General features: G+C 46.5%; 1 protein-coding gene across 5 annotated transcripts in view; it reads right to left on the bottom strand.

Moving 5' to 3' along the window:
- Positions 1 to 24,197, bottom strand: part of ASH2L (ASH2 like, histone lysine methyltransferase complex subunit) — a 145,093-nt gene that overhangs the window by 61,424 nt on the left and 59,472 nt on the right. For all 5 annotated transcript variants that reach the window (XM_029603907.1, XM_029603906.1, XM_029603908.1 and 2 more), the window contains 2 exons: positions 23,065 to 23,158; positions 381 to 598 (listed from right to left, as the gene is read on the bottom strand). In XM_029603907.1, the coding sequence (XP_029459767.1) occupies positions 381 to 598; positions 23,065 to 23,158 (312 nt within the window). The remainder of the gene's footprint in view (positions 1 to 380; positions 599 to 23,064; positions 23,159 to 24,197) is intronic.

The raw sequence follows: 24,197 nt of genomic DNA, 5'->3' as shown, positions 1-24,197 counted from the left end.
AAAAATAACTGCAATCAAATCCCATACAAGTTGGAAAGATTTCAAATCTTGTCTCCTCACCTTCTTTTATAATCCTGGTGGTCTGATTAGAGAATATGGACCTCATTTGTTCACAAGAATGTTTGCTTTTCGGAAACATAAGTATGCTGCCTACGGCTCCAGAAAACAGACTTCTGGATTTTTCAAATGTACTCTCTCAAAATTTTAAAAACTACTAAATCTCTCGATTCACTTCTTTTCTGGACAGCACCTTTACACTGTTGCGCTGGTAAAGCAGTTTGCTTTCGAACATGTTTCATACACAGCATCCCAACCTTCCTTCCCAGCAGAACTGCAGGTGTAATAAAAAAGTATTACTTAAGGTGCGTGTCCCATTCTACCTCTGTCGTGTAGTGCAAGGAGGACCCTCTCATACAGGCATGCTCTGTAGAGATCTCCAGGAATAGGCTTTCCTGCCCAACAGTCAAGTTCCAATTTTTCTGGGTCAGGCGCATGGGGGTCAGGTTCAGCCAGAATATAGCGGTAACCATCCTTATTAAATGGATGTTCTAGTGGGTAGCCATGAGGGGGGAGGCGCTGAGCAGAAAACAAGGGATCGCTGTAAGAAAGAATAGAAACATCCATCATGAGCTGGCATAAAACTAATTATTCATTCTCATTAATACTGAAACATACACCTGGCAGAATTTGTAAGATGTGTAGCATTTTAAGAAAACATGAGTGATCAGACAAAACATGTTATTTTTAATGCGTTTCAATAGCCCAACTATTAAACAATCCAGAGCAATAAAGTAAATAATAATATGGTCCTGTTCACAAGTCTGCATACCCTTAGTTCTTAATATTGTGTATTGCCCCCTTTTGCATCAATGACAGTTTGCAGTCTTTGTGATAGTTGTTAGTAAGGCCCTTCATTTTCTCATGTGGTAAAGCTGTCTATTCCTCTTGGCAAAAAGCCTCCAAATCCTATAAATTCTTTGGTCGTCTAGCATAAACTGCATATCTGAGTTCTCCCCAAAGTGGCTCAATGATGCTGAGGTCAGAAAACTGTGATGGCCACTCCAGAACCTTCACGTAACCAGATCAGTCCAGACTCCTGTGTTTTGCATGCCTGTTAGCAAATGGAAACAGAGAAATTTTTACTGACACTGCTACGTAATCTAGCATGGCACCTGCAATCTCTCAGTATTTCACTGTCTCCTGCAGATGGTGCAAACCTGCAGTTCAGGAGTTCGGGGAAAAAAAAAAAAAAGAGAAGAAAAGAAAAAATTTCCTCCCAGGGGATTGCTAGGTCCTCGGGGGGGGGGGGCCGCCACCCCTTCCCCCCCCAGTCTGAAGAGGACTAGCTGGGTGTTGGTGACCCTTTTGTACGCTCGGTCCGGTGGCCTTTGGGGTATAAATCTGGTGGTCCAGATCCCTCCCCTTATCGAGGCAGCTGAAGCAGAATGAATCCCGCTGGCAGCTCGCAGTTTAAGGACCAGGTGCAGAAAAGTACACCTCTATGGTTCTTGTTAAAGTTTCTTGGAAAAAAAAGGTAAGGGTTTTTACAGGCAAGATGTTCCTGCTTCGTGCGTGCGCCCTTTCACTCTGGGCGGCACAGAGGGCAGCAGATCAAGCGTTTTTCCAGCCGGGGGGGGGGGGGGGGGGGGGGGAGAGATACGTCTTGGCCGGCATGTGCTTGTGGCCACATGCATAATAGCGCATGAGTCAGCCTGTTGCTCTTGTGCGACTTCCAGTTGCGACTTAATAGAGCCAGACTCTGCACGGGTTGCGTTTCCAGCAGGGAAGGCACTTCAGGGATGCCTGCTGCCCCTTCTAGGACTAAGTATGCTGCTGGTCAGTTGCATTGGGGATTGCGGCATGCCAGATCTGTTATTTCTTCTCTCTCCACTGGTGTGGGAAGAGCGGCCATTTTGGATCCTAGATGGCCCTGTCAGTATCAGCGGTGGGGAGGGGGGGGGGAATCTCCTCCAAGGCTATCTCCAGCAATTTCTGACTTCAGGGAGGAACAGGAAGGCTCTGATGGGAAGGATTTTCCTCTCAATCTGGTTTCTGAGCCCTCACAGCCTTTTTCCATGGAGTTGATCTTATTGATGCATAAGGGCTATTTGTCAAAGAAGTCAGCTGGGAAGGCATGCTCTCGATCCTGGGCTTTGGTGGATCTGCATCCAGAACGGAGACCTGGGCAGGCAAAGAAGAAATGTTCCTCTAGCAACCAGCGTATATTGGGTCTTGCCTCTCCGACTGGTGGCCTATGGGACGATTTAGAAGATTCAGATGTGGATGAGGTACCGGCAGTTTCCCAGAGGGCTACCTTGGGACCAGATGAGGCTGGTCTGGTTGGGGATCCAGAGGAAGTCTCTAACAAGGGGGATGACCCCAAAGTCCTACATCTTTTTAGACTACTATTGCGATAGTGGAGTCCGCTGCTTTGAGGGATGTGCAGAACCAGACGTTCGAGCTTCACCTCAAGAGAATATCTGAAGTCTTGGCCTTGAGCATAAGAGTGGCAGTGTGCAGCAGTTTTATGCAGAAGGCATGTCTGCGTTGGGTCCAGCAATTACAGGAGACTCGACCCAAGTAGGGTGAGGCAGCATAGAAGGATGAGCACTTGAAGGCAGCAGTGGGGTATGGAGCGGCCAGCAGACTGTTATGGTTGCGGGACTGGTCGGCAGATGTGTGGTCCAAGGCTCAGGTGGGTGCTCTTCCCTTTAAAGGGCATGCTTTTGTTTGGCGAGGACCTGAAGCAGATAAAGCATTTGAGAGAGTCCACGGTGCATAAGTTACCAGAAGACAAGCCATAGGCAGAAGATATGTTTCTGCATGGTCACGGTTTCGTGATAATAGAAGATTTCGTCTAGTTAAAAGGTCCTTTGGGGCCTCAGAGGCAAACTGCACAAAGGGCTCAGTCCAGAGGGCAGTCCTTTCGAGGAAGTCTGAGACCGCCCCAGGAAAAACGCAAGTATAGGCACAGGTGGTGCGAAATCCTCGCAATGAAAAAGGTTTGTCTGCCCTCAGTTCCACCTGGAGGGCTCCTGACGCTGTTTTACAAGGAGTGGACCAAAATTACCTCAGACCAGCGAGTTCTAAGTGTGGTAAAAGACTGCTAAGCTTTAGAATTTGTTCGTCTGCTTCGGGACACCTTTCTGATTTCCCCTTGCGCTCCTCTCGAGAGGCTAGCCATCCAGGAAACGCTAGATTGATGCGGCAACTGGAAGCCATAGTCCCAGTTCCTTGCAAGGAACAAAGTAAGGGAAGATACTCCATTTATTTCGTTGTACCAAAGGAGGAGGAGATGTTTTGCATTATTTTGGATTTGAAGTTGTATGCAGCCTTAAAAGTTAGCTTCCGAATGGAAACTCTGCGTTCAGTCATCGCAACAATGCACAAAGCAAAATTGCTTACCTTGTAATAGGTGTTATCCCAGGACAGCAGGATATAGTCCTCACATATGGGTGACATCATCAATGGAGCCCTATCACAGAAAACTTTGTCAAAGTTTCTAGAAACATTTGATGGCATCCTGAGCCCACTGAGCATGCCCAGCATGCCATGATATTCTCAGCCACAGGGGTCTCCTTTCAGTCTCGTATGTAGCAATAAGCGTTAGCAAAAATAAAATAATAAAACGTATCGGATCCAACTCCACCGGGTGGGTTTCGTGAGGACTATATCCTGCTGTCCTGGGATAACACCTATTACAAGGTAAGCAATTTTGCTTTATCCCAGGACAAGCAGGATGATAGTCCTCACATATGGGTGATCAGCAAGCTATAGGCCGAGTCATTTTGTAATGAAGCAACAATGAAGAATTGTTGGTGAAAATGAGGCAGCCAAAAATCACAGCAGGTTGGATGTAGAAGGAGTTGGGATTATACTGGAAACAAGTTCTTTAAAACAGATTGTCCATAGGCTGAATCTTGTCGTCCTCCTTTGTCCAAACAGTAATGAGCTGCAAAGGTGTGAAGAGAACTCCATGTTGCAGCTTTACATATGTCGAGAACTGGCATTGAACGAGGTTGACATTGCTCTTACTGAATGCGCCTTTACTCGCCCTTGGAGAGGAAGGCCTGCTTTTTCATAACAGAACTCTATACAATCTGCTAGTCAGTTAGAGAGTGTTTGCCCACTGGATTACCCGGTTTGTTTGGATCAAAAGAAACAAAGAGTTGAGTGGATTTCCTGTGGACTGCAGTGCGGTCTAAGTAGTATGCTAGCACACGTTTACAGTTCCAGGTATGTAAAGTCCTTTCACCTTGGGACGAATGTGAGCAAAACTATGGATTGGTTCAAGTGGAATTCCGTAACTACCTTAGGGAGGAATTTTGGATGTGTACGGAGAACCACTCTGTCATGTAGGAATTTTGTATAGGGTGACAAGTGCTTGTAACTCACTAACCCTTCTAGCAGATGTAATGGCTATGAGGAAGATAGTCTTCCATGTGAGAAATTTAACATCGCAGGAATTCATGGGTTCAAAAGGAGAACGCATGAGCCTTGTTAACACCAGATTGAGGTCCCATTCTGTGACTATTGGCCGTATTGGTGGTTTAAAGGTGAGTTAAACCTCTCATAAATCTACTGACAAGAGGTTGTATGGATATTGATGCATCTCCCACTTTGTTATGGTAAGCCGAGATTGCACTTAAGTGTACTCTTACAGATGAGGTCTGGAGACCAGAGTCTGAAAGATGACATAAATAGTCTAGCAAAGAAGGTGTGGGGCAGGAGAAAGAGTTAATGTCCTTTTGCGTGCACCACAAAGTAAATCCTTTCCATTTCAAAGAATAGTTCTTTCGCATGGAAGGTTTACGTGAAGCTATAAGCACTTGAGAGACATTAGTTGAAAGACTGAGTAGTTGTAAGATCAAGCTTTCAACATCCAGGCTGTCAGAGATAGGGATTGAAGGTTGGGATGGCGCAACCTGCCCTGGTCGAGTTATGAGAGTGGGAGCTACACCCAGGCGAACTGGCTCTGCGATCGAGAGGTCGAGAAGTATGGGAAACTATATTTGTCGAGGCCAATGTGGGGCTATGAGTATCATGGACCCCTTGTCCTGTTGTAGCTTCACTAGAGTTTTGGTTATTAGCGGTATTGGAGGATACGCGTATAGAAGGCCTGAGTTCCAAGGGCGAGCAAAGGTGTCCTTGGCTGGCTGGTGTTTCTGTTTGTGTAGAGAGCAGAACCTGTCCACTTTGTGATTCAGGTGTGATGCAAAGAGGTCTATTGTTGGCTGTCCCCAAAGTTGAAATATCCTGGTCGCTACTAAGGGATCCAGGGACCATTCGTGAGGCTGGAATTGACGACTGAGGCGATCTGCAGTTACATTGTGGATGCCCGCTAGATAAGTATCGGTATATAATATCGGTATATAAAAATTCAAATAAATAAATAAGTGGCCCGGAGCAGCATGGAATGTGTCAGGGCCCAGTCCCAAATCTGTGCTGCTTCTTGACAAAGGAGATACGAGCCCGTACCTCCTTGTTTGTTCAGGTGCCACATGGCTACTGTATTGTCTGTTTGAATTAGAACAGTCTTGTGTGAAAGGCAGTCCTTGAATGCATGTAGAGCATAACTTATAGCTCAAAGTTCCAGGAAATTGATTTGAAATGTTCCTCTGCCCTGCTGAGTCCGGGGCACCGGTTCTATGGCTCTGGCTCTCAGAAGGGTGGATAATTCTGCATGCAGATGAATGATGTGATTTTCGTTTAGTGAATAGGCCTTGGAGGAGAGTCTCTTGGAATCTAGAGGAAATTGAGTTGGTAACCTCGTGATATTGAGAGTACCCATTGGTCTGTTGTTAACTGGAACCAATGATTGTAAAAGAAGGAAACTCGACCTCCTACTGGCAAGATTGGGTTGGATTGTGGAGATGGCTGTTGCTCTATGGTACCCGCCTCAAAAACCTGCATCTGGTCCTGTCTTCGGTGGCGGTTGAGGCCTAGTGGTTCTAGGCTGTCTGGGTTGAGGTTTTTACTGTGGACGAGATCTACCCCTGGATACCAGTGGATAATACCTTCTTGGCCTGTAGAATGATTTTCTGGCTTCTTTTCTTGGTGGACGGCGGGACGCTGACGAGGGAGAGTCTTGAGGGACTGCTGATAGTTGGCGTAATGTCTCTGTGTGTTCTTTAAGTTGGGCCACTGCGTCCTGTACCTTTGACCCAAACAGGTTGTCGCCCACACATGGCAAGTCCACCAGCTTATCCTGGACCTCAGGCCTGAGGTCAGAGGCTTTTAGCCAGGCCCAGCAGCATGCACAGATTCCTGAAGCAGCAACTCTTGAGGATGTTTCGAAGCTGTCGTAAGCTGCATGGACTTCATGCTTTCCAGCTTCTAGTCCTTTATGAATAATTGTTTGAGCTGCTTCCTGGTACTGTTGAGGTAGGGAATCCGTGAGTTCCTGCATTTGCTTCCATAGATTCCTCTGGTATTGCGTCATTTAGAGTTGGTAAGATGCTATCCTGGAGTTAAGCATAGCTCCTTGGAATACCTTTCTCCCTAGAGAGTCCAGGAATCGATGATCCTTCCCTGGTGGAGCAGAAGAATGAGGTCGTACTCTTTTGAATTTTTTCTGAGCAGACTCAACTACTACCGATTGATGTGGTAACTGTGACTTTTGGTAACCAGGAACATGTTGGATAAGATATGTAGTGTCCACTCTTATTAATTGGCAGGACGGAACATGGATGTTACATAAGAACATAAGAAATTGCCATGCTGGGTCAGACCAAGGGTCCATCAAGCCCAGCATCCTGTTTCCAACAGAGACCAAACAAGGCCACAAGAACCTGGAAATTATCCAAACATTAAGAAGATTCCATGCTACTGATGCAATTAATAGCAGTGGCTATTCCTTAAGTAAACTTGATTAATAGCCGTTAATGGACTTCTCCTCCAAGAGCTTATCCAAAGCTTTTTTGAACCCAGCTACACTAACCACATCCTCTGACAACAAATTCCAGAGCTTTATTGTGCGTTGAGTGAAAAAGAATTTTCTCCGATTAGTCTTAAATGTGCTACTTGCTAACTTCATGCCATGCCCCCTAGTCCTTCTATTATTCGAAAGTGTAAATAACCGAATCACATCTACTCGTTCAAGACCTCTATCATATCCCCCCTCAGCCGTCTCTTCTCCAAGCTGAACAGCCCTAACCCTCTTCAGCCTTTCCTTATAGGGGAACTGTTCCATCCCCTTTATCATATTGGTTGCCAAGGCATGTGTTATAATTCCATGAGTACTTCATGGATAGGAATGGCCAAGACTTCTTTGGGTGGATCCACCAATTGTAGGACTTCCAAAGTCTGCTGCCTTGTATCTTCCTCAGACACTAATTTGAAAGGGATTATGTCTGCCATATCTTTAATGAAAGTAGTGAAGGACAAGTCTTCTGGTGGAGACGGCTCAGACATGAAGCTTTCTGATGAAGAATCTGTATTTTTCTCCTCCCATGAGTCGTATGGCACTTGTTTGGAAGGAGAAGTAGGAGAAGACCCCGGTGGAAGTGATGGAACCACTGGTCTGAAGGTCCTGGTTGAGGGACATCAAGAGAGCCTTGCCCAGGAATGTCTCCTAGTCCTACAGGCTTAGTAGGAAGAGGGTGCAGTGGGATGGCACCGACGAGAGCGTCGAGTCTATCCATTAGCATTTGAAATATTGAGAATTCCGGTTGTCTTGGAGCCCCAGGCGTGGGTACTGGCATCGTAAATGCAGATGGGATGGGCATAGGTGCGGGCAACGACATCGACAATGGCGTCGGCGAGGGCATCGGCGTCGATGGTCGATGTTCCTGAAGTGCTTCATGCACCACCTGGCGGATGAACCCGCTCAGTTCCTCCACAACAGCTGATGCAGGCAGAGCAGCTATACGTGGTGGTGGTGATGGGGGCGTCATCAGCCTTACCACAGGGCCCTGTGGAGGCTCGATGTCGATTTTATCGATGCCGCGGATGGGGGTCGGTGATGACTGGTCCCCTGAACCCTCCAGACGACTTTTTTTTTTTTTTTTTTTTAAGGATTATCCTTTTCGAAGCTCCGGCCGGAGATGACAGTGGATGTTGATGTGGAAGATAACAGTTGGATGTGGGACAAATGTTCCATTTTTTCTTGCCGTGCTTTCCGACCGTTGGCAGTCGTTTCTGCACATTTTGGGAAGGATGAAACATCATGGGACTGACCCAAACAGAGAACACACTCAAGGTGTGGATCCGTAACCGACATCGTGCGATTACATTTGGGGCATTTTTTAAAGCCTATAGCCATGATCACGACGACAGCCGTCAATGGATATGTGACTAAAAGTTGTGGAAACTCGAAAAGAGTCGGAAGGGATGTTGTACTCACCGACCGGTTTAAAAAAGAGAGAGCCCGATGTGGGAGAGAAAAAATGAAATTTTAATCCGATTTTTAGTCAGAAATTGTGCGAAGAATTTCACACAGGGCTCCTGCTCCGCAATGCGGAAAACAGCATGGAAAAACGAAGACTGAAGGGAGACCCCTGTGGCTGAGAATATCATGGCATGCTGGGCATGCTCAGTGGGCTCAGGATGCCAGTCAAAAGTTTCTAGAAACTTTGACAGAAAGTTTTCCGTGATAGGGTTCCATTGATGATGTCACCCATATGTGAGTACTATCATCCTGCTTGTCCTGTGATAAAGAGGAGTTTCTGGCTTCTCTGGATTTGACAGAGGCATATCTATACCATACCTATAGCTATCAGATCGGAGCACCAGAGTTTTCTCAGGTTTGTGGTTCTAGGGCATTTCCAGTTTTGCACCCTCTCTTTCGGTCTGGCAATAGCGCCACGCATGTTCACCAAGTTGATGGTGGTAGTGGTGGCAGCGTTACGTTGAGAGGATGTGCTAGTGCACCCATATTTAGATTGCTGTTATCTGGGTGAAGTCAGAGGAACTCTGTCAGCATTTAGTGCAGAAAGTTCTGTCATGGCTGGAGTCTCTTGGCTGGGTGGTGAATCTAGCAATCTCCTTCCCTCTCAGACCCTGGAGTATCTGGGAGCTCGGTTCGATGCGCAGAGGGGAAGAGCATTTCTCTTGGATGCTGAAGCTGCAGGGGCAGATTAGTTGTCTTTTGGGGCTTTCAGCATCCAGGGACTGGAGACTACTTGCAAGTCCTAGGTTCTGTGACATCAACCTTGGAATTGGTGTCGTGGGCATTCACAAAATTGCAGCTTCTTCAGAGTACTTTTCTCTCCCAGTGGGACCTGTTGTCAGAGGAATTTCATCTTCCCCTTCTGCTTGAGGGAGAAGGCAGGGACAGTGTTTCAGGGTGGCACCTTCGGTCCAATCTAGAGCGTGGGGCAGAACTGGAGATTCCGGATCGGGTGATACTCACTACAGTCAGCCTTTCAGACTGGGGAGCAGTATGTCAGATCAGTCAATGCAGGGCCAGTGGTCCAAAAAAGAGGCTTCTTGGTCTATCAGTTGGAGAGTGGTGCAATTTGCTTTACTTTATTTTCTACCACTGTTGTGCAGTCAATCGGTGAGGGCCCTATCGGACAATGCAACGACACTGGCCTACATCAACTGGCAGGGAGGAAACAAGAGTCAGCCGGTGGCCAAAGAGGCTCAGGAGTTAATTCTCTGGACAGCAGCAGCACTTAAGACAGGATAACGGCGTCTCACATTGCCGGGGTGGACAACGTGCAGGCAAATTTTCCAAGTCGCAGAATATTGGACTCTGGAGAGTGGGAGCTGACTGAGAGGGTGATGCAGCTCATTCACAAAAGGTGGGGTTTTCCCCATATAGTCCTGATGGTAACCCAGCGAAATGCCAAGGAGTCCCGATTTTAAAGTATGAGAAGGAAGTACGGTGCAGAGAGCATAGATGCTCTGGTACTCCTATGGCCTCAGGATGTCTTGCTTTATATGTCTTTCCTCCATGGCCTCTAGTGGGCAAGGTTTTACGACGGATAGAGAAACATTCAGGTGAAGTGATTCTGGTGGCTCCAGAGTGGCCATGCTGTCCATGGTTCACGGGTCTCATCAATTTGGCTGTAGACTGTCTGCTACGGTTCAGTTATCTGCTGAATCTTCTTCACCAGGGCCCAATAACTTTCTGACCAGGCAGCTCACATTTGTCTCCGTGGCCTGGCTTTTGAGAGGAGACGGAAGAATTATCCTGAGGCTGTTGTTACCACCTTGCTGCAAGCCAGGCGAACTTCCACATCTTTGTCATATGTGCGAGTTTGGAAATTTTTCGAATCCTGGTGTGTTGCTAACAGGGGACACTCTCTTCAAGCTACTGTATCACATATTTTGACCTTTCTTCAGGAGGGTCTTGTTAAATGTCTAGTCTAACTCTCTTAGGGTACAGGTAGCAGCCTTGAGTTGTCTCAGAGGTTCAGTACAGGGCTATCCTCTGTCTGTGCATTTGGATATTATACATTTTCTTCGGGGGGGGGGGGGGGGGGGGTTAAGGAGTGAAGAATTTGAATCTTCCAGCGAGAACAGCTTGCCTGTCTTGGAATCTTAAGTTGCTGCTCAGAGAACATGTGAGGCCCCATTCGAGCTATTGTGAAGGGCAACCCTAAAGGATTTGACTCTCAAAGTGGTTGTCCTGGTAGGTTTTTGTTCAGTGAGGAGGATTTCAAAGCTTCAGTCTGTCATGCAGGGATCCTATTCTACAGGATTTCAGAATCGAGGAGGGGGGGGGGGGGGGGGGCGGCTGTCAAAACATACACTGCCTTCTTTTCTACCTAAAGTGGTGTTGGCGTTCCATGTTAATCCGATGTTGGAACTTCTGACCTTTCCAGATTTGGATTCCTCCACATCTCATTCAAGAGGCTTTTGGCCATGAAGCAGGCATTGTTGGGATATATGAAGGTTAATTACTTTCAAAAATCAAAACACCTTTTTGTTCTGTACAGTGGTCCAAGGAGGGGTTGTCACGCTTCTAAGGCTAAAATTGCATATTGACTGAAGGAGGCAATTGATTCGGTCTATATATTCAAGGGTCAACCGATGCCTCAGGGGTTGACAGCCCACTCGATGTGTTCTCAGGCAACCTCTTGAGCCGAGACTCAGCAAGTTTCTCCGTAGGAAATTTGCAGGACGGCTATGTGGAAGTCACTGCACACTTTCACAAGACTATCTATTGGATGTCAGGACTCTGGCTTCCATGGCCTTTGGTGAGAATGTTCTGTGAGGGGGACTCTCCAGGTCCTACCTGGTTAGGGGAGCTTTAGTAACCAAAGTCAGTGCAGCCCAGGAGTCTAAACTGATCTGGATATGTACAGGGAAAGGAAAATTGGTTGTTACCTGCTAATTTTCGCTCCTGTCATCTGCTCGTTCTATTGATTTTGTACATAATGCTGAGCTGTCAGTGGGTTTTCACAATGGGTCTTTGTTTTTTTGTTACAGTAATGAAGTTGCCAGTTTGCTGCATCACCACCCTCCTCCTATTCGTTGGGGTCTTTAATGTAAGTTTTTGTTAGTGTGGTAATCATCGTGGCTTGGGTATAATTCAATACTGAAGGACTGCAGGTAGCACAAATTATGTAGCGGTGTCAGTAAAACTTTCTCCGTCTCCATCTGCTGTGAGGGATGAAAACCCAGGAGTCTGGACTGATCTGTGTACTACAGGAACGAAAATTAGCAGCTAAGAACCAATTTCCCTTTCTTCTGCTGCAGCCACTTAAGGATTGACTTGGCCTTATGTTTCAGACCATTGTCATGTAGGAAAATCCAAGTGCGTGCGCCCCATGCGTAGCTTCCTGGATGATGAATGCAAATTATCAGAAAATATTGGAGATGCTGCATTCATCCTACAAACAATTTTTAATAAACTCCCTGTGCCGCTGTAGCTCACAACCCCCCAAAACAGCAGAGATCTACCTCCATGTTTCACAGTAGGGATGGTCTGCTTCTCTTCACAGGCCTTGATGATTCCTCTCCAAAACATAGCAATTATGGTTGTGGCCATGAAGCTCAAATTTTGGTCTCATCACTAAATTATTTGGTTCCAGAAGCTTTGAGGCTTCTCTAGGTGCTGTTTGGCAGTGTTGGTGCAGCAATGGCTTTTTTTTTTTCTGGCGACTCTACCATGCAGCCCATTTTTGTTCAAGTATAATCCTAAATATGCAAGCTGAAACACCCACATCACTTTATTTCAGAGAAGTCTGTATTTCAGTAGAAATTGCTTGTGGGTTTATCTTTGCATCCTGACAAATTGTCCTGGCAATTGTATCCAAAATCTCTTGATTTACCTGACCATGGCTTGGTATTAACAGAGCCCCAAATTTCCACTTCTTGATCAGAGTTTGAACTGTACTGATTGGCATTGTCAAATCTTTTTATATCTTTTTCCTGATTTATAAATTTGAACTACTTTTGCTTGCAGATCCTTTGACAGTTCTTTTGTTTTTCCCATGCTTCAGTAACCAAAGTCAGTGCAGCCCTGGATGAAATGCACAAGGGTTTCTTAAGAATTAAACTCATTGACTATTCACAGACACTAATTACAATCAAACAAGGCACAGGTGTGGATACCTACCCTTCATTGCCATCTCAGCCTGTATGTATATTATCAGCCCAAACATTTACAGGGAATAAACTATTATGCATCACAGAAAAGCACAAATTTGAAACATTAAAATAAAACAGATGTGTTTTGTCTATAATTTGTGTTTTCTTAAAATGCTATACATCTTACAAATTCTGCCAGGAGTATGTTAATTTATGATCTCAACTGTAGCTCACTCTTACTAAAATATATAAACAGTTTGTTTTTAGGCTCACCATTTGCAAATGCCCTCTTTAATTTAACTGTGTAATAACATAAAAAGATACCTAAAGTGGAGCCTTATCTATGGTAACACACGTCCTTTTCCAATATACAGAGGAAAGAGATATGAAATTAGTAAATTATGGAGACTAGAGAGGCTGTATTTAGTGTATAAAGGAAGCAATTTTCATACTGCCCAAATCGGTGTAAAGTTTGCATGTACTTTCTATCCAGTCTTTGCACCAATTTTCAAAGGACTTTCCCTTTAAAAATGCTGTAGGGTAAAATGCACATGGACAGTTATAGGAAAATTGGTTCTTACCTGCTAATTTTCGTTCCTGTAGTACCAAGGATCAGTCCAGACTCCTGGGTTTTGCCTCCCCTCCAGCAGATGGAGACAGAGAAGTTTTAATGGACTCCATCCTATACCCCTGAGGTGCCACCTAGAGAATCTGTCAGTATTACACTGTACCCAAGCAGAAATTTCAACCATAACATCTACATAATCAACCTCTCCCCCAAAGAGCAGAGGGAAAGAAAAACGTAACTCAATGAACAAATGGATGCCCATATTCTTACCCTGAAAAGGGGGGCATTCTGAATTGCTAACCACCGGCCGAGCGGACTCGCCATCTCCCAATGGGCGGGACTCTGGACTGATCCGTGGTACTACAGGAATGAAAATTAGCAGGTAAGAACCAAATTTTCCTTTCCCTGTATGTACCCGATCAGTCCAGACTCCTGGGATGTACCAAAGCTTTCCTAACATGGGTGGGACTGAGAGAGTCCTGCTCGGAGTGCACTGCCCCGAAAGAATCGGGCTCCGGAACGCGAACATCTAGACGATAATGTCTTGCAAAGGTATGTACAGATTTCCAGGTAGCCGCCCTACAGATCTCCTGCGGCGACACCTGTTGACATTCTGCCCACGAGGCCGCTTGCGATCGAGTAGAATGAGCTTTAAGACCACCTGCAATCTGGCAACCCATCACAAGGCATGCCGAAACGATAGCTTCCTTTAGCCAGCGTGAAATAGTGGTCTTCAATGCTTTATGACCCCTCTTGGGTCCACTCCACAGAACGAACAGATGATCCGAGAGATGGAAACTGTTCGTAACTTCCAGGTAACACAATAATGCCCTCTTGACATCCAGCTTCCTTAATTCTCTAGCCTATGGAGAAGAAGAATCCAGGCCTGCGAAGGAAAGGAGCTCAACCGACAGATTCAAATGAAAAGACGACACCACTTTTGGGAGAAAGGAGGGAACTGTTCTTAAGGAAACTCCTGCTTCAGAAATCCGCAAGAAAGGCTCCCTGCAAGATAAGGCCTGGATCTGGGACACCCGCCTTGCCGAGGAAATAGCCACAAGAAAAACGACCTTCAATGTCAGATCCTTCAGGGTTGCCTATTTCAACGCCTCAAAAGGAGCATCACAAAAGGCGCGGAGAACTATATTCAGCTTCCAAGAGGGACAGGGGTTCCGGACCGGAGGACGCAGATGTTTAGCCCCTCTCAAAAAATGAGCCATATCTGGATGTCACCCCCGGAACCTTTCCATGCAAACAGCCAAGGGCCACCACCTGAACTCGTAGGGAATTAAAAGCCAACCCCTTGGCTAACCCTGTCTGCAGAAAATCCAGAACATTTGGAATTGAAGCCCTAGACTGCTGTACTCCATGTTCCATACACCAGGATTCAAACACTCCCTAAACTAACGTACGCCATGGAGGTAGAGGTTTTACGGGAATGTAATAGCGTAGCAATAACTGCATCTGAATAACCCTTGCTCCTTAATCTATGCCTTTCAAAAGCCATGCTGCTACACAAAAGCCATCTACTTCTCTGAAACAAACGGGGCTCTGATGCAGAAGATTCGGAGACAGCCGAAACCTCAGTGGACCGTCCACAGCCAGATTCATAAGATCCGCAAGCCAAGGACGCCTCGGCCACTCCGGAGCCATGAGAATCACCGAGCCCGGATGAACTTCGATGCGGCGCAGAACTTTTCCGACCAAAGGCCACGGCAGAAAGATGTACAGCAGAATGTCCTTTGGCCAGGGGAGGACCAGAGCATCTACCCCTTCCGCTCCTGGCGCCAACTGAAGAATCAAGGTGCCTTGGCATTGCGGCACGTCGCCATGAGATCCATGTAGGGCCTGGTCCAGCGATTGCACAGAAGATGAAAGGCCTCGTTGGAGAGTTCCCACTCCCCCGAGTCCAACTGATGGCAGTTGAGATAATCGGCTTGCACATTGTCCACCCCGGCAATGTGAGACGCCGCAATCTTGTAAAGGTTCTGCTCCGCCCTGTAAATCAAGAGCTGCGCCTCAGTCGCCACTGGATGACTCCTGGTTCCACCCTGACGATTGATGTAAGCCACAGTTGTTGCGTTGTCAGAGAGGACCCTCACCGATCGTCCCTCTACCAAGGAAGGAGGGCCTGGAGTGCCACCGAACGCTCTGGTTTCCAACAGATTGATCATCCAGGAGGACTCCGTTCTTGTCTAGAGGCCCTGCACAGCTGACCCCTGACAGACTGCTCCCCACCCGGAGAGGCTTGCATCGGTGGTTACCACTATCCAGGCGGGAATCTCCAAATCCACACCCCGCTGCAAATTTTCCGGACAAAGCCAGCAGAGCAGACTGGCACGCGCTGAATCCGTCAGTGGTAAGAAGAGATGAAACTGCTCAGAGAGCAAGGCTGATTGAAGAGGATGCATATGCGCAAAAGCCCATGGTACCAGATTGAGAGTGGAAGCCATCGATCCTAGGATCTATAAATAATCCCAGGCTCTGGGACGAGGCATGGACCGCAAGGACTCCACCTGAGTGAGAAGCTTGGATAGTTTCTCTCCTCGGTAAGAAAAACCTTCCCCAAGATCGTGTCAAACCGAGCACCTAGAAACTCCAAGGAATGGGAAGGAACCAGATGACTCTTGACGGAATTGATCACCCAACCTAACGAGCTCAACAGCTATAGCACCCGCTGAACTGCCGCTCTGCAAAAATCTTCTGACTTCGCTCGGATCAGCCAATCGTCCAGATAGATATGCACCAGTATACCTTCTTTCCGCAGGGCCGCTGCCACAACCACCATCACCTTGGTGAACACCCTGGGTGCCATCGCCAGACCATACGGCAGGACGCAAAACTGAACATGATGACCGAGGACTGCGAACCGCAGATACTTTATGATCCAGACGGATAGGTATATGTAAGTAAGCTTGTCAGGTCCAGAGACGCCAAGAATTCTCCTTTGTGCACGGACGCTATGACCGAATGAAGAGTTTCCATCCGAAACAGAGGCACCTTTAGAGCCCGATTGATCCTCTAAGTCGAGGATGGGACGGAAAGTGCCCTCTTTTTTGGGTACCACGAAGTAGATGGAGTAGCACTCCCAGAGTTCTCCTATGGGTACTGGAACGATGGCGCCCAGGTCCTGCAAGTGCTGCAGAGTGTCTTGTACTGTCCGACGTTTTTGGTGGTACGAGCATGGAGACACCATGAAGTGCTCGTGGAGCAGCCAAGCAAAATCTAAAGCATAACCGTGTTCTATTATATTTAGCACCCATTGATTAGAGGTCAAGTTGGTCTACTCCTCCAGAAAAAGGGACAGTCTTCCCCCTATTCTCGGGATGGAAGAGTGAACCGGCCTCGCTTCATTGCGCGGACTTGGAATCTCCAGGAGGCCGAGGGGCTCCATCCCTGGCTGGTCGACGGCCACGAAAGGACTGTTCCAGGAATGTTGACGGCCGGCCCCTTGACGAGAGGAGGATCCGGATGACCGTGAGGAGCGAAAACAATGATTCCCCCGGAATCTAGACCTCTGAGGGAAAGACCCCCCTACTCCTGGGCCTATCTTCTGGCAATTTGTGGACCTTATTCTCACCCAGAGACTTTACCATATCCTCCAACTGTTGGCTGAAGAGCAGCTTTCCCTTGAAAGGCAAGGAACTCAGCTGAGCTTTTGAAGAAACATCTGCAGACCAATTCCTAAGCCAGAGGAGCCTGTGGGCTGAGACAGCTGAAACCATTGTTCTCCCTGACGTACGCAGGAGATTATACAGAGCATCCGCACTGTAAGCCACCACCGCTTCCAAGCAACCTGCCTGAACTGCCTCAGAGTCCAAAAGGGACGCCACAGATTGCAAATGTTGCACCCAACGCAGACTCGCCCACAAAGCAAAACTGCTGCACATGGCTGCCCAGACTCCCAGAGCCTGTACCTCCAATTTTCGGTCCTGCAAATCTTTCAGGGCCGTCGCTCCTGTGACCAGGATGATGGTCTTTTTCGTAACCGCGGAGACTGCTGCATCTATCTTGGGCACCCAGAGCAGATCCAGAGCGTCCTCTGGTAGCGGATACAACTTATCCATAGCACAGCTCACCTTTAATCCCAGATCCGGAATGTCCCACTCCCGGAACAAAAGGTCAGTCACTGACATATGAAAAGGAAAGGAGCAAGCCAGACCCCTGAGTCCAAGCATCACAGGGTCCATCGCACCCATACAAGAATCCTCCTGAGGCACGCCAATCCCAAACTCTTCCAGAATAGCTGGGAGGAGCGGACCCAATTCATCCTTGCGAAACAAGCGGACCACTTTCAGATATTCGCTGTCCATCATCGAAGCACCCCCTTGCTTGGGAACATGGGGTTGACCATCCTGGCCTGCATCCGGTCTCTGAGGATCCTACAGGGGATACTCCCCACCCTCAGAAACATAGAAACATAGAAATGACGGCAGAAGAAGACCAAATGGCCCATCTAGTCTGCCCAGCAAGCTTCACACATTTTTTTCTCTCATACTTATCATTTTCTCTTAACTCTTGGTTCTATTTCCCTTCCACCCCCACCATTAATGTAGAGAGCAGTGATGGAGCTGCATCCAAGTGAAATACCTAGCTTGATTAGTTAGGGGTAGTAACTGCTGCAATAAGCAAGCTACACCCATGTTTATTCCCTTTACCCAGACTATGTCATACAGCCCCTATTGGTTGTTTTTCTTCTCTCCTGCCGTTGAAGCGGCAGGAGAATCATCTGGACCAGCAACGGACCTGAGTGGGCACTTGGACTTCGTGGGCCCCACTCCCGGCGGGGACTTGGCACGCTTACGAGAGGAGGGGGCCCCAGGCCTAGGGCCCTTGCCCCCCCTTGCCTGGTTGCTCTCTGGGCCTTAAGGACCTTGTGAAGTAACATCACCAAATCCGAGGAGAACGACAAAGACTACCTATCTGAGGCTGCCCCCGGGTCCTCTTCTGAGGCCTGCGCCTGATCCGCTGGCAACTGGCCGCCTCCCCCCCCCCCCCCCCCCCCACCCCCGGGAGGCCCCCAGCCACGGAGAAGGTGGCGGAGACTTCCCTTCCCCCATAGCTGCTCTTTCTGCATCTCTGAAGGTCTTTAAAATGGCCTCCATGCCTGCACTAAGCAGGAACGGTTCAGCCGGCTGACGCTGTGTTTCAAGCTTCCCAGGCTCTCGGCGCCGTGAAAAATCGCTGCCGCGGGAATTCCTCCTCAACTCCCAATCCCTGTCAAAAAAATCTCACTTGCTCAATGACTACCTACTGGATACCCAACCGGACCTGTGTGCTATCACTGAAACATGGTTGAAAAACATGGATATACCCCTAATCAACCAATTACCAACTCAACTATATGACTTTTTCTCTATCCCAGAACTAAAAAAAGAGGGGGAGGATTACTGCTAGCCGCAAAAAAAAGAACTAAGACTAGCCCAGTACGCAATTAAAACTTCAACCAAACTTGAAATCTGACTATTCAAATCTACCCAGCTCCAAATCTGTCTCATATACGCCCCGCCTGGGCTCCTAGACTCCGACCCATCGCCTCTCATAGAACTTGTAGTTAAACACATCAATACCAACTCACCAGCGATCCTGCTAGGAGACTTCAACATTCATGCTGACTCCCCAACTCTCTCCGCCAACTGCGAAGCCCTCCTCTCTTCCTTCCTGGCCATGAGCTTCAAACAAATTATTAACAAACCCATGCACAAAGCAGGACACACGCTATACTTAATATTCACAAATGATCCGATCTCGCCCACCTCTCTTCCTTCCTGTACCCCCATCCCCTGGTCAGATCACTCGATGATAGAAACTGAACTATCCATAAAGAAAAAAACGACCTCCAACATCCCTAAATCCTCGTTCCAATTCAGAAAACCATGCTCCATGGAAGCCCTCAGCAACACTCTCACCAAGGACCTAACTAACCTGGACCTCACAAATGCGGACACCGCCATGAACTCTTGGCTAACTATCACTCGCTCAGCAGCTGATAAAATATGCCCCTTGACATCCAAAAATATCAATCCTGCCGGTACTAACAAAAAACCCTGGTTCTCATCAGAATTAAGAAAACTCAAACAAGACCTACAACATAAAGAACACCACTGGCGGAAGGATCCCACCTCCACCGCACTGGCCTCCTACAAAACCGCAATGAGCTACTATAGGGCCACCATTCTTCGTACCAAAAGGGATTTCTACGCCAAAAAAAATACACGGCTTCCTATATGACGCAAACACACTATTCTCATATGTTGCAGCACTCACCAACCCTATTCCGCCAATCATCCCAGAAGAAGCAGCACAAAACAAAGCCTCTGAGCTGGCAGTTTTTAGACAACAAAATCAAAAAAATTTACTTATTCTGCTGACATCTTCCAACCCCACTCCAAACTCCCAGCCTCCACCTGACCAAAACCATGCCCCATCGATACACAAATTGTCACTAGAATCTTCTGATCCTACATCATCCTTGGAAATCGAATCTATCATCAAGAAAATGAAGCCCTCATAGCACCCAACAGACCAAATTCTCTCACAATCCCAAACATCATCGCCAAACCTCTGGCCGACATCATAAACTGTTCCCTCACTCACGGAACAGTACCGGACGCTTTAAAAACAGCTTCTCTGAAACCATTACTAAAAAAACCTAACTTGGACCCATCCAACCCTATAAATTTCCACCCCATTGCCAACCTACCTTTCATAGCCAAGCTAATGGAAAAACTGGTCAATACTAGATTCACAGACTACCTCAACTCCCACAACATTCTATACCCATCACAATTCAGTTTCAGGAAACGCAGAAACACAGAATCTCTCCTACTCTCATTAACAGACAACATCCTGATGGGCCTCGACAAAGGTCAATCATACTTGCTAGCTCTGCTAGACATCTCAGCAGCGTTCGACACAGTTAACCACACAATCCTCATCAACCGTCTGATGGAAATAGGCATCTCAGGTTCTGCACTCCTCTGGTTAAAATCCTTTCTAAGCGACAGGTATTACAAAGTAAAAATAATCAACAAAGAGTCTCACCCCGTAGCGGCCAAGCAAGGAGTTCCCCAGGGTTCCTCGCTCTCGCCGACCCTATTCAACATATATCTCCTCTCCCTATGCCAACTACTCAATAACCTCAACCTCACCTACTTCATTTATGCGGACGACGTGCAGATCCTAATCCCCATCAAGGATCCCGTTTCAGACACTCTAAACTATTGGAATAGCTGCCTTCACGCCATTAACCTCCTCCTCACAAGCCTCAGCCTTGTTCTCAATACGTCCAAGACGGAACTGCTGGTCATTTCCCCCAATGATAATAACCCACTAGCCAACACTACTAATACACCATTAGTAAATCAAGTGAGAGACTTAGGAGCCATCCTAGACTCCAGAATGAACCTTAAAAAATTCATTAACACCACCACTAAAGAAGGCTTTTACAAACTACAGGTCCTAAAACAGTTAAGACCTCTCCTACACTTCCATGACTACCGCTCGGTCCTTCAAGCCATACTATTCTCAAAGATTGATTATTGTAATGCGCTGCTGCTTGGTCTCCCGGGCTCTTCTACCAAGCCTCTTCAAATGCTGCAAAACGCTGCAGCCAGGATACTCACAAACTCTCGCCATATGGACCACATCACACTGATTCTAAAAATACTTCACTGGCTACCCATCCGCTACAGAATTCTCTTCAAGACACTGACCATCATTCACAAAACCATATTTCAGCAATCCTCTCTCCAACTCACCATACCCCTCAAACCACACTCCTCAGCAAGACCTACCAGATCTGCATACAGAGACTCCCTCCAGGTTCCCCCGAACAAATCCGCTATACACAACACCATTGAAAAACGAGCGCTATCAACTGCTGGTCCGCATCACTGGAATTCTCTCCCGCCAGATCTCCGCCAGGAACATTGTCATATCACATTCAGAAAAAAATTAAAAACATGGCTGTTTGCCCAAGCATATCCTTGAAGCAGCCTTATGGTAATCCACACGGACCAACACCCCACGGTTGCGTCCTCTTTCCGCCGCACAAAGGAACTGTTTCTCTGCTAACTGCGGCCTCATATAACTTGCCTAATTGACTCCACTGTGTAAATTGTATATAATTCTCACCATGTAAGCAATTACTCTCTGCTTACATGCACTGCTCTCCAGTTAGAAAAAAAGGGAGAGATTAACAATTTCTAACAGCCTTGTTCCACATTCCCTGTTGTAATGTAACTTTCGCTTTCATTGTTAACTGGTTTACCCCCTAGTTTATTGTAAACCGGTACGATAAGTCCTGGTCTTGAGCATCGGTATATTAAAAGAATTTAAATAAATAAATTCCCCTCTGCAGACCTCCCCGACATCCCCTCTCCCCCCGAAATGCAATCCACGCAAATGCCGATCCTGGAGTTGGGTGTGCACGCTGCCACACGCTGAGCAGGCCGCACAATGAGGCATGATCCTCGGACTAAATTTAAGCCCGAACTCTTGCGCCAAACATAGCCCCGGAGGTCAGCGGCCCGTGCGCCGGCAAAAACAAGAAGAGGAGCTGGAGCGAACATGGGCCGTCTGAAAGGGAAAGCACCCCCCCCCCCCCCTTTTACCTTTTTTTTTTTTTTTTTTGCTTTTAAAGGCTCTGCCCTTCTTCCTGCAGAGCTTGAGTGATCCAGGCTCCCCGGTATCACTCTCAGTCACTAGCAGCTACCAGGTCTTCAACCCCCTGCTCTTCTGCCTCAACTACCAGGGGGGATGGTCCCACTAGGACCTGACAACCCCCCCTGGGAGGCTTGAAAGTACCTGCAGCATCTGTGATCTTTCTTCACTTTATCTACTTTTTTTTTTTAAAAGAACAAATTACCTGCAAAATCAAGATCCAACCTGAGCCCTAATCCAAAACTAGAGAAATCCAACCAAGAAAGCAGACCAGACTCAATGGATTTGCACTTCCACCATCTGCTGGAGACAGAGAAATACTGACAGACTCTAGGTGGCACCTCAGGGGTATAGGATGGAGTCCGTTAAAACTTCCCTATTTCCATCTGCTGGAGGGGAGGCAAAACCCAGGAGTCTGGACTGATCCGGGTATGTACAGGGAAACCCGTTTTTTTATGTAAGTAGAATTTTGCTAGAAAAGGACATGCCCAAATTTGAAAATATAATCTACACATCCCAGAAATGCTCTCTATGTGGCTGAAAATATGTCCACTGTAGAACAATGTGCAGACCTTTTTTCCACATTAAGAGCAATTTTCAGAAAGCCAATTAATATCATATCATAATGTAAATAATGTAAATATTTTAATCCCTTCCGTTCGTCTCTCTTATTCTAATTTCTCTTCCCAGTTTTAAGACCCTGTTGTAATGTAACTTTTGTTCTCCTTGCACTTGTTTTTCGTTTCTTGTTATCACCCCTTGTTTTATGTAAACCGGCATGATGTGGTTTCTAATCATGAATGCCGGTATAGAAAAACGCTAAATAAATAAATAAATAAATTAACAAGGGTAGAACAATTTTCACCCTTGTAAATTGCTTGAAAAATTGATTTATCCATGGTTACACCAGATGCCTCAACTCCATGAAAAAGATGCAGTGTGCAGGAAGTCCTGCCGGCGAGACCAATAACTCCTGGCAGAGCAAGCAAGATGCAGTGACTGACAAATTAACACATTAACAAATAGAAGATAACTTATGAACTTTTTATTTTAACAATGAAAGTAGTGAGCCCACCACCTGTTCCTCAAGGGGAAAAAAAAAGATACAAAGTCTTTGTTAATTTTATAAGATTGTGATACACAATCCTTGACCCTTATAGAGATAATTGTCAAAGCCATTTCCAGTTCTGTTCTATTCAGTATGTTTCCCCAACTTCAGTGGCATAATCAAATGTTAGAGGACCCAAAAGTTACAAATCACCCTTAAATCGAGAGCACTGCATTAGGACAAAAAGGGCAATGCTGGAGGCTGCACGGAGACAAATGGATGGGTTCTGTGTTACATTTACCTTCTTGTTCTCTTGGCTGTTCCTGTAGAGCCACCTTCCTGTTGCTTGCGTTTTGCCCCTCTTCCTTTCCCACTGCTTCCTGCTGCAAGAACCCCTTTGCAAGAAAAATTTGCCAAAACCAGCATTTTCAATTTGCTTTTTATGTTCTGTTACAAAACAGGTCAGGACATTCTGCCAACCAAGCTGAGTGGCTGAACATTCTGAAGCTGCCTTTTACCAGACAATGGAACAGTAACTATCACTCCACTGAGACTTAAATCTTAATTTTTAAGGCGGCTGATATATGCTACATTTATATAGCTTCCTTTGCCAGTCTGGTTTATGAAGTCCTTGTCCGCAATCAACCGACAGCTTCAAGGTAATTCAGAGGGGCCAGAACCATGCATTCAATAGGTATTGGCTTCTATTTCCATCATATAAGCATCTCAGCAGATTTTATCCAACACCTGTGCATCTTTGGGGCACCTCACTTTTGGTTGGCCTAACTCGGTTTATGTACTCTTACATTTTTATTTTATGTACATATGAATAGACAAGCAAGGGAGGCTCTATAAATCCAGAGCATTGCATCAGAGGCTAGGAATATCTATGAGAACAGAAACTCCATGGACCTTGTGGCAAGTTCCTACTATTACCAATACTTCACTTGTTAGACTGCATTTAATGTACTAAAGGCCATTTAAATGCACCATGATAATGACCTCATCTACAAATGCATAATGTTCCATTCATGGAGTTTCCAAATACTCAAAGATATAAGCAGACACAAACAAGAGAAAGAACTTTTTGGCAAGACCCAGAACAAAGCAGCACATTTACAGCAAGCTTCTAATTTAAATAATATGTACGCACGTGTGCATGTGATGTTGAAATACTTAACGAAAGCCTTCACTATGGTGCTATTGCTCTCCTTAGTATAAGCAGATGATAAATTACTTGTGGCTCTAACATGTATATTTCTCTATGGGCAGCAAGTGAGAAAGAACAGGGCAGCAGAATCACTGAATAAGATCCCGTTAACTTGTGCATAAAGTTTACAGGGGTGAATAGCCACTATGTTGCCTGGACTATCTAGGAATGTGTAACATTTACTGAAATTTGTGTATGACCCAAAAATTATTTTAACTGCCTCA

The sequence above is a fragment of the Rhinatrema bivittatum genome, chromosome 5, assembly GCF_901001135.1.
Source record: "Rhinatrema bivittatum chromosome 5, aRhiBiv1.1, whole genome shotgun sequence".
Taxonomy (NCBI): Eukaryota; Metazoa; Chordata; class Amphibia; order Gymnophiona; family Rhinatrematidae; genus Rhinatrema; species Rhinatrema bivittatum.
The sequence above is the reverse complement of the archived record's forward strand: the minus strand, read 5'-3'. Positions and strand labels throughout refer to the sequence as shown.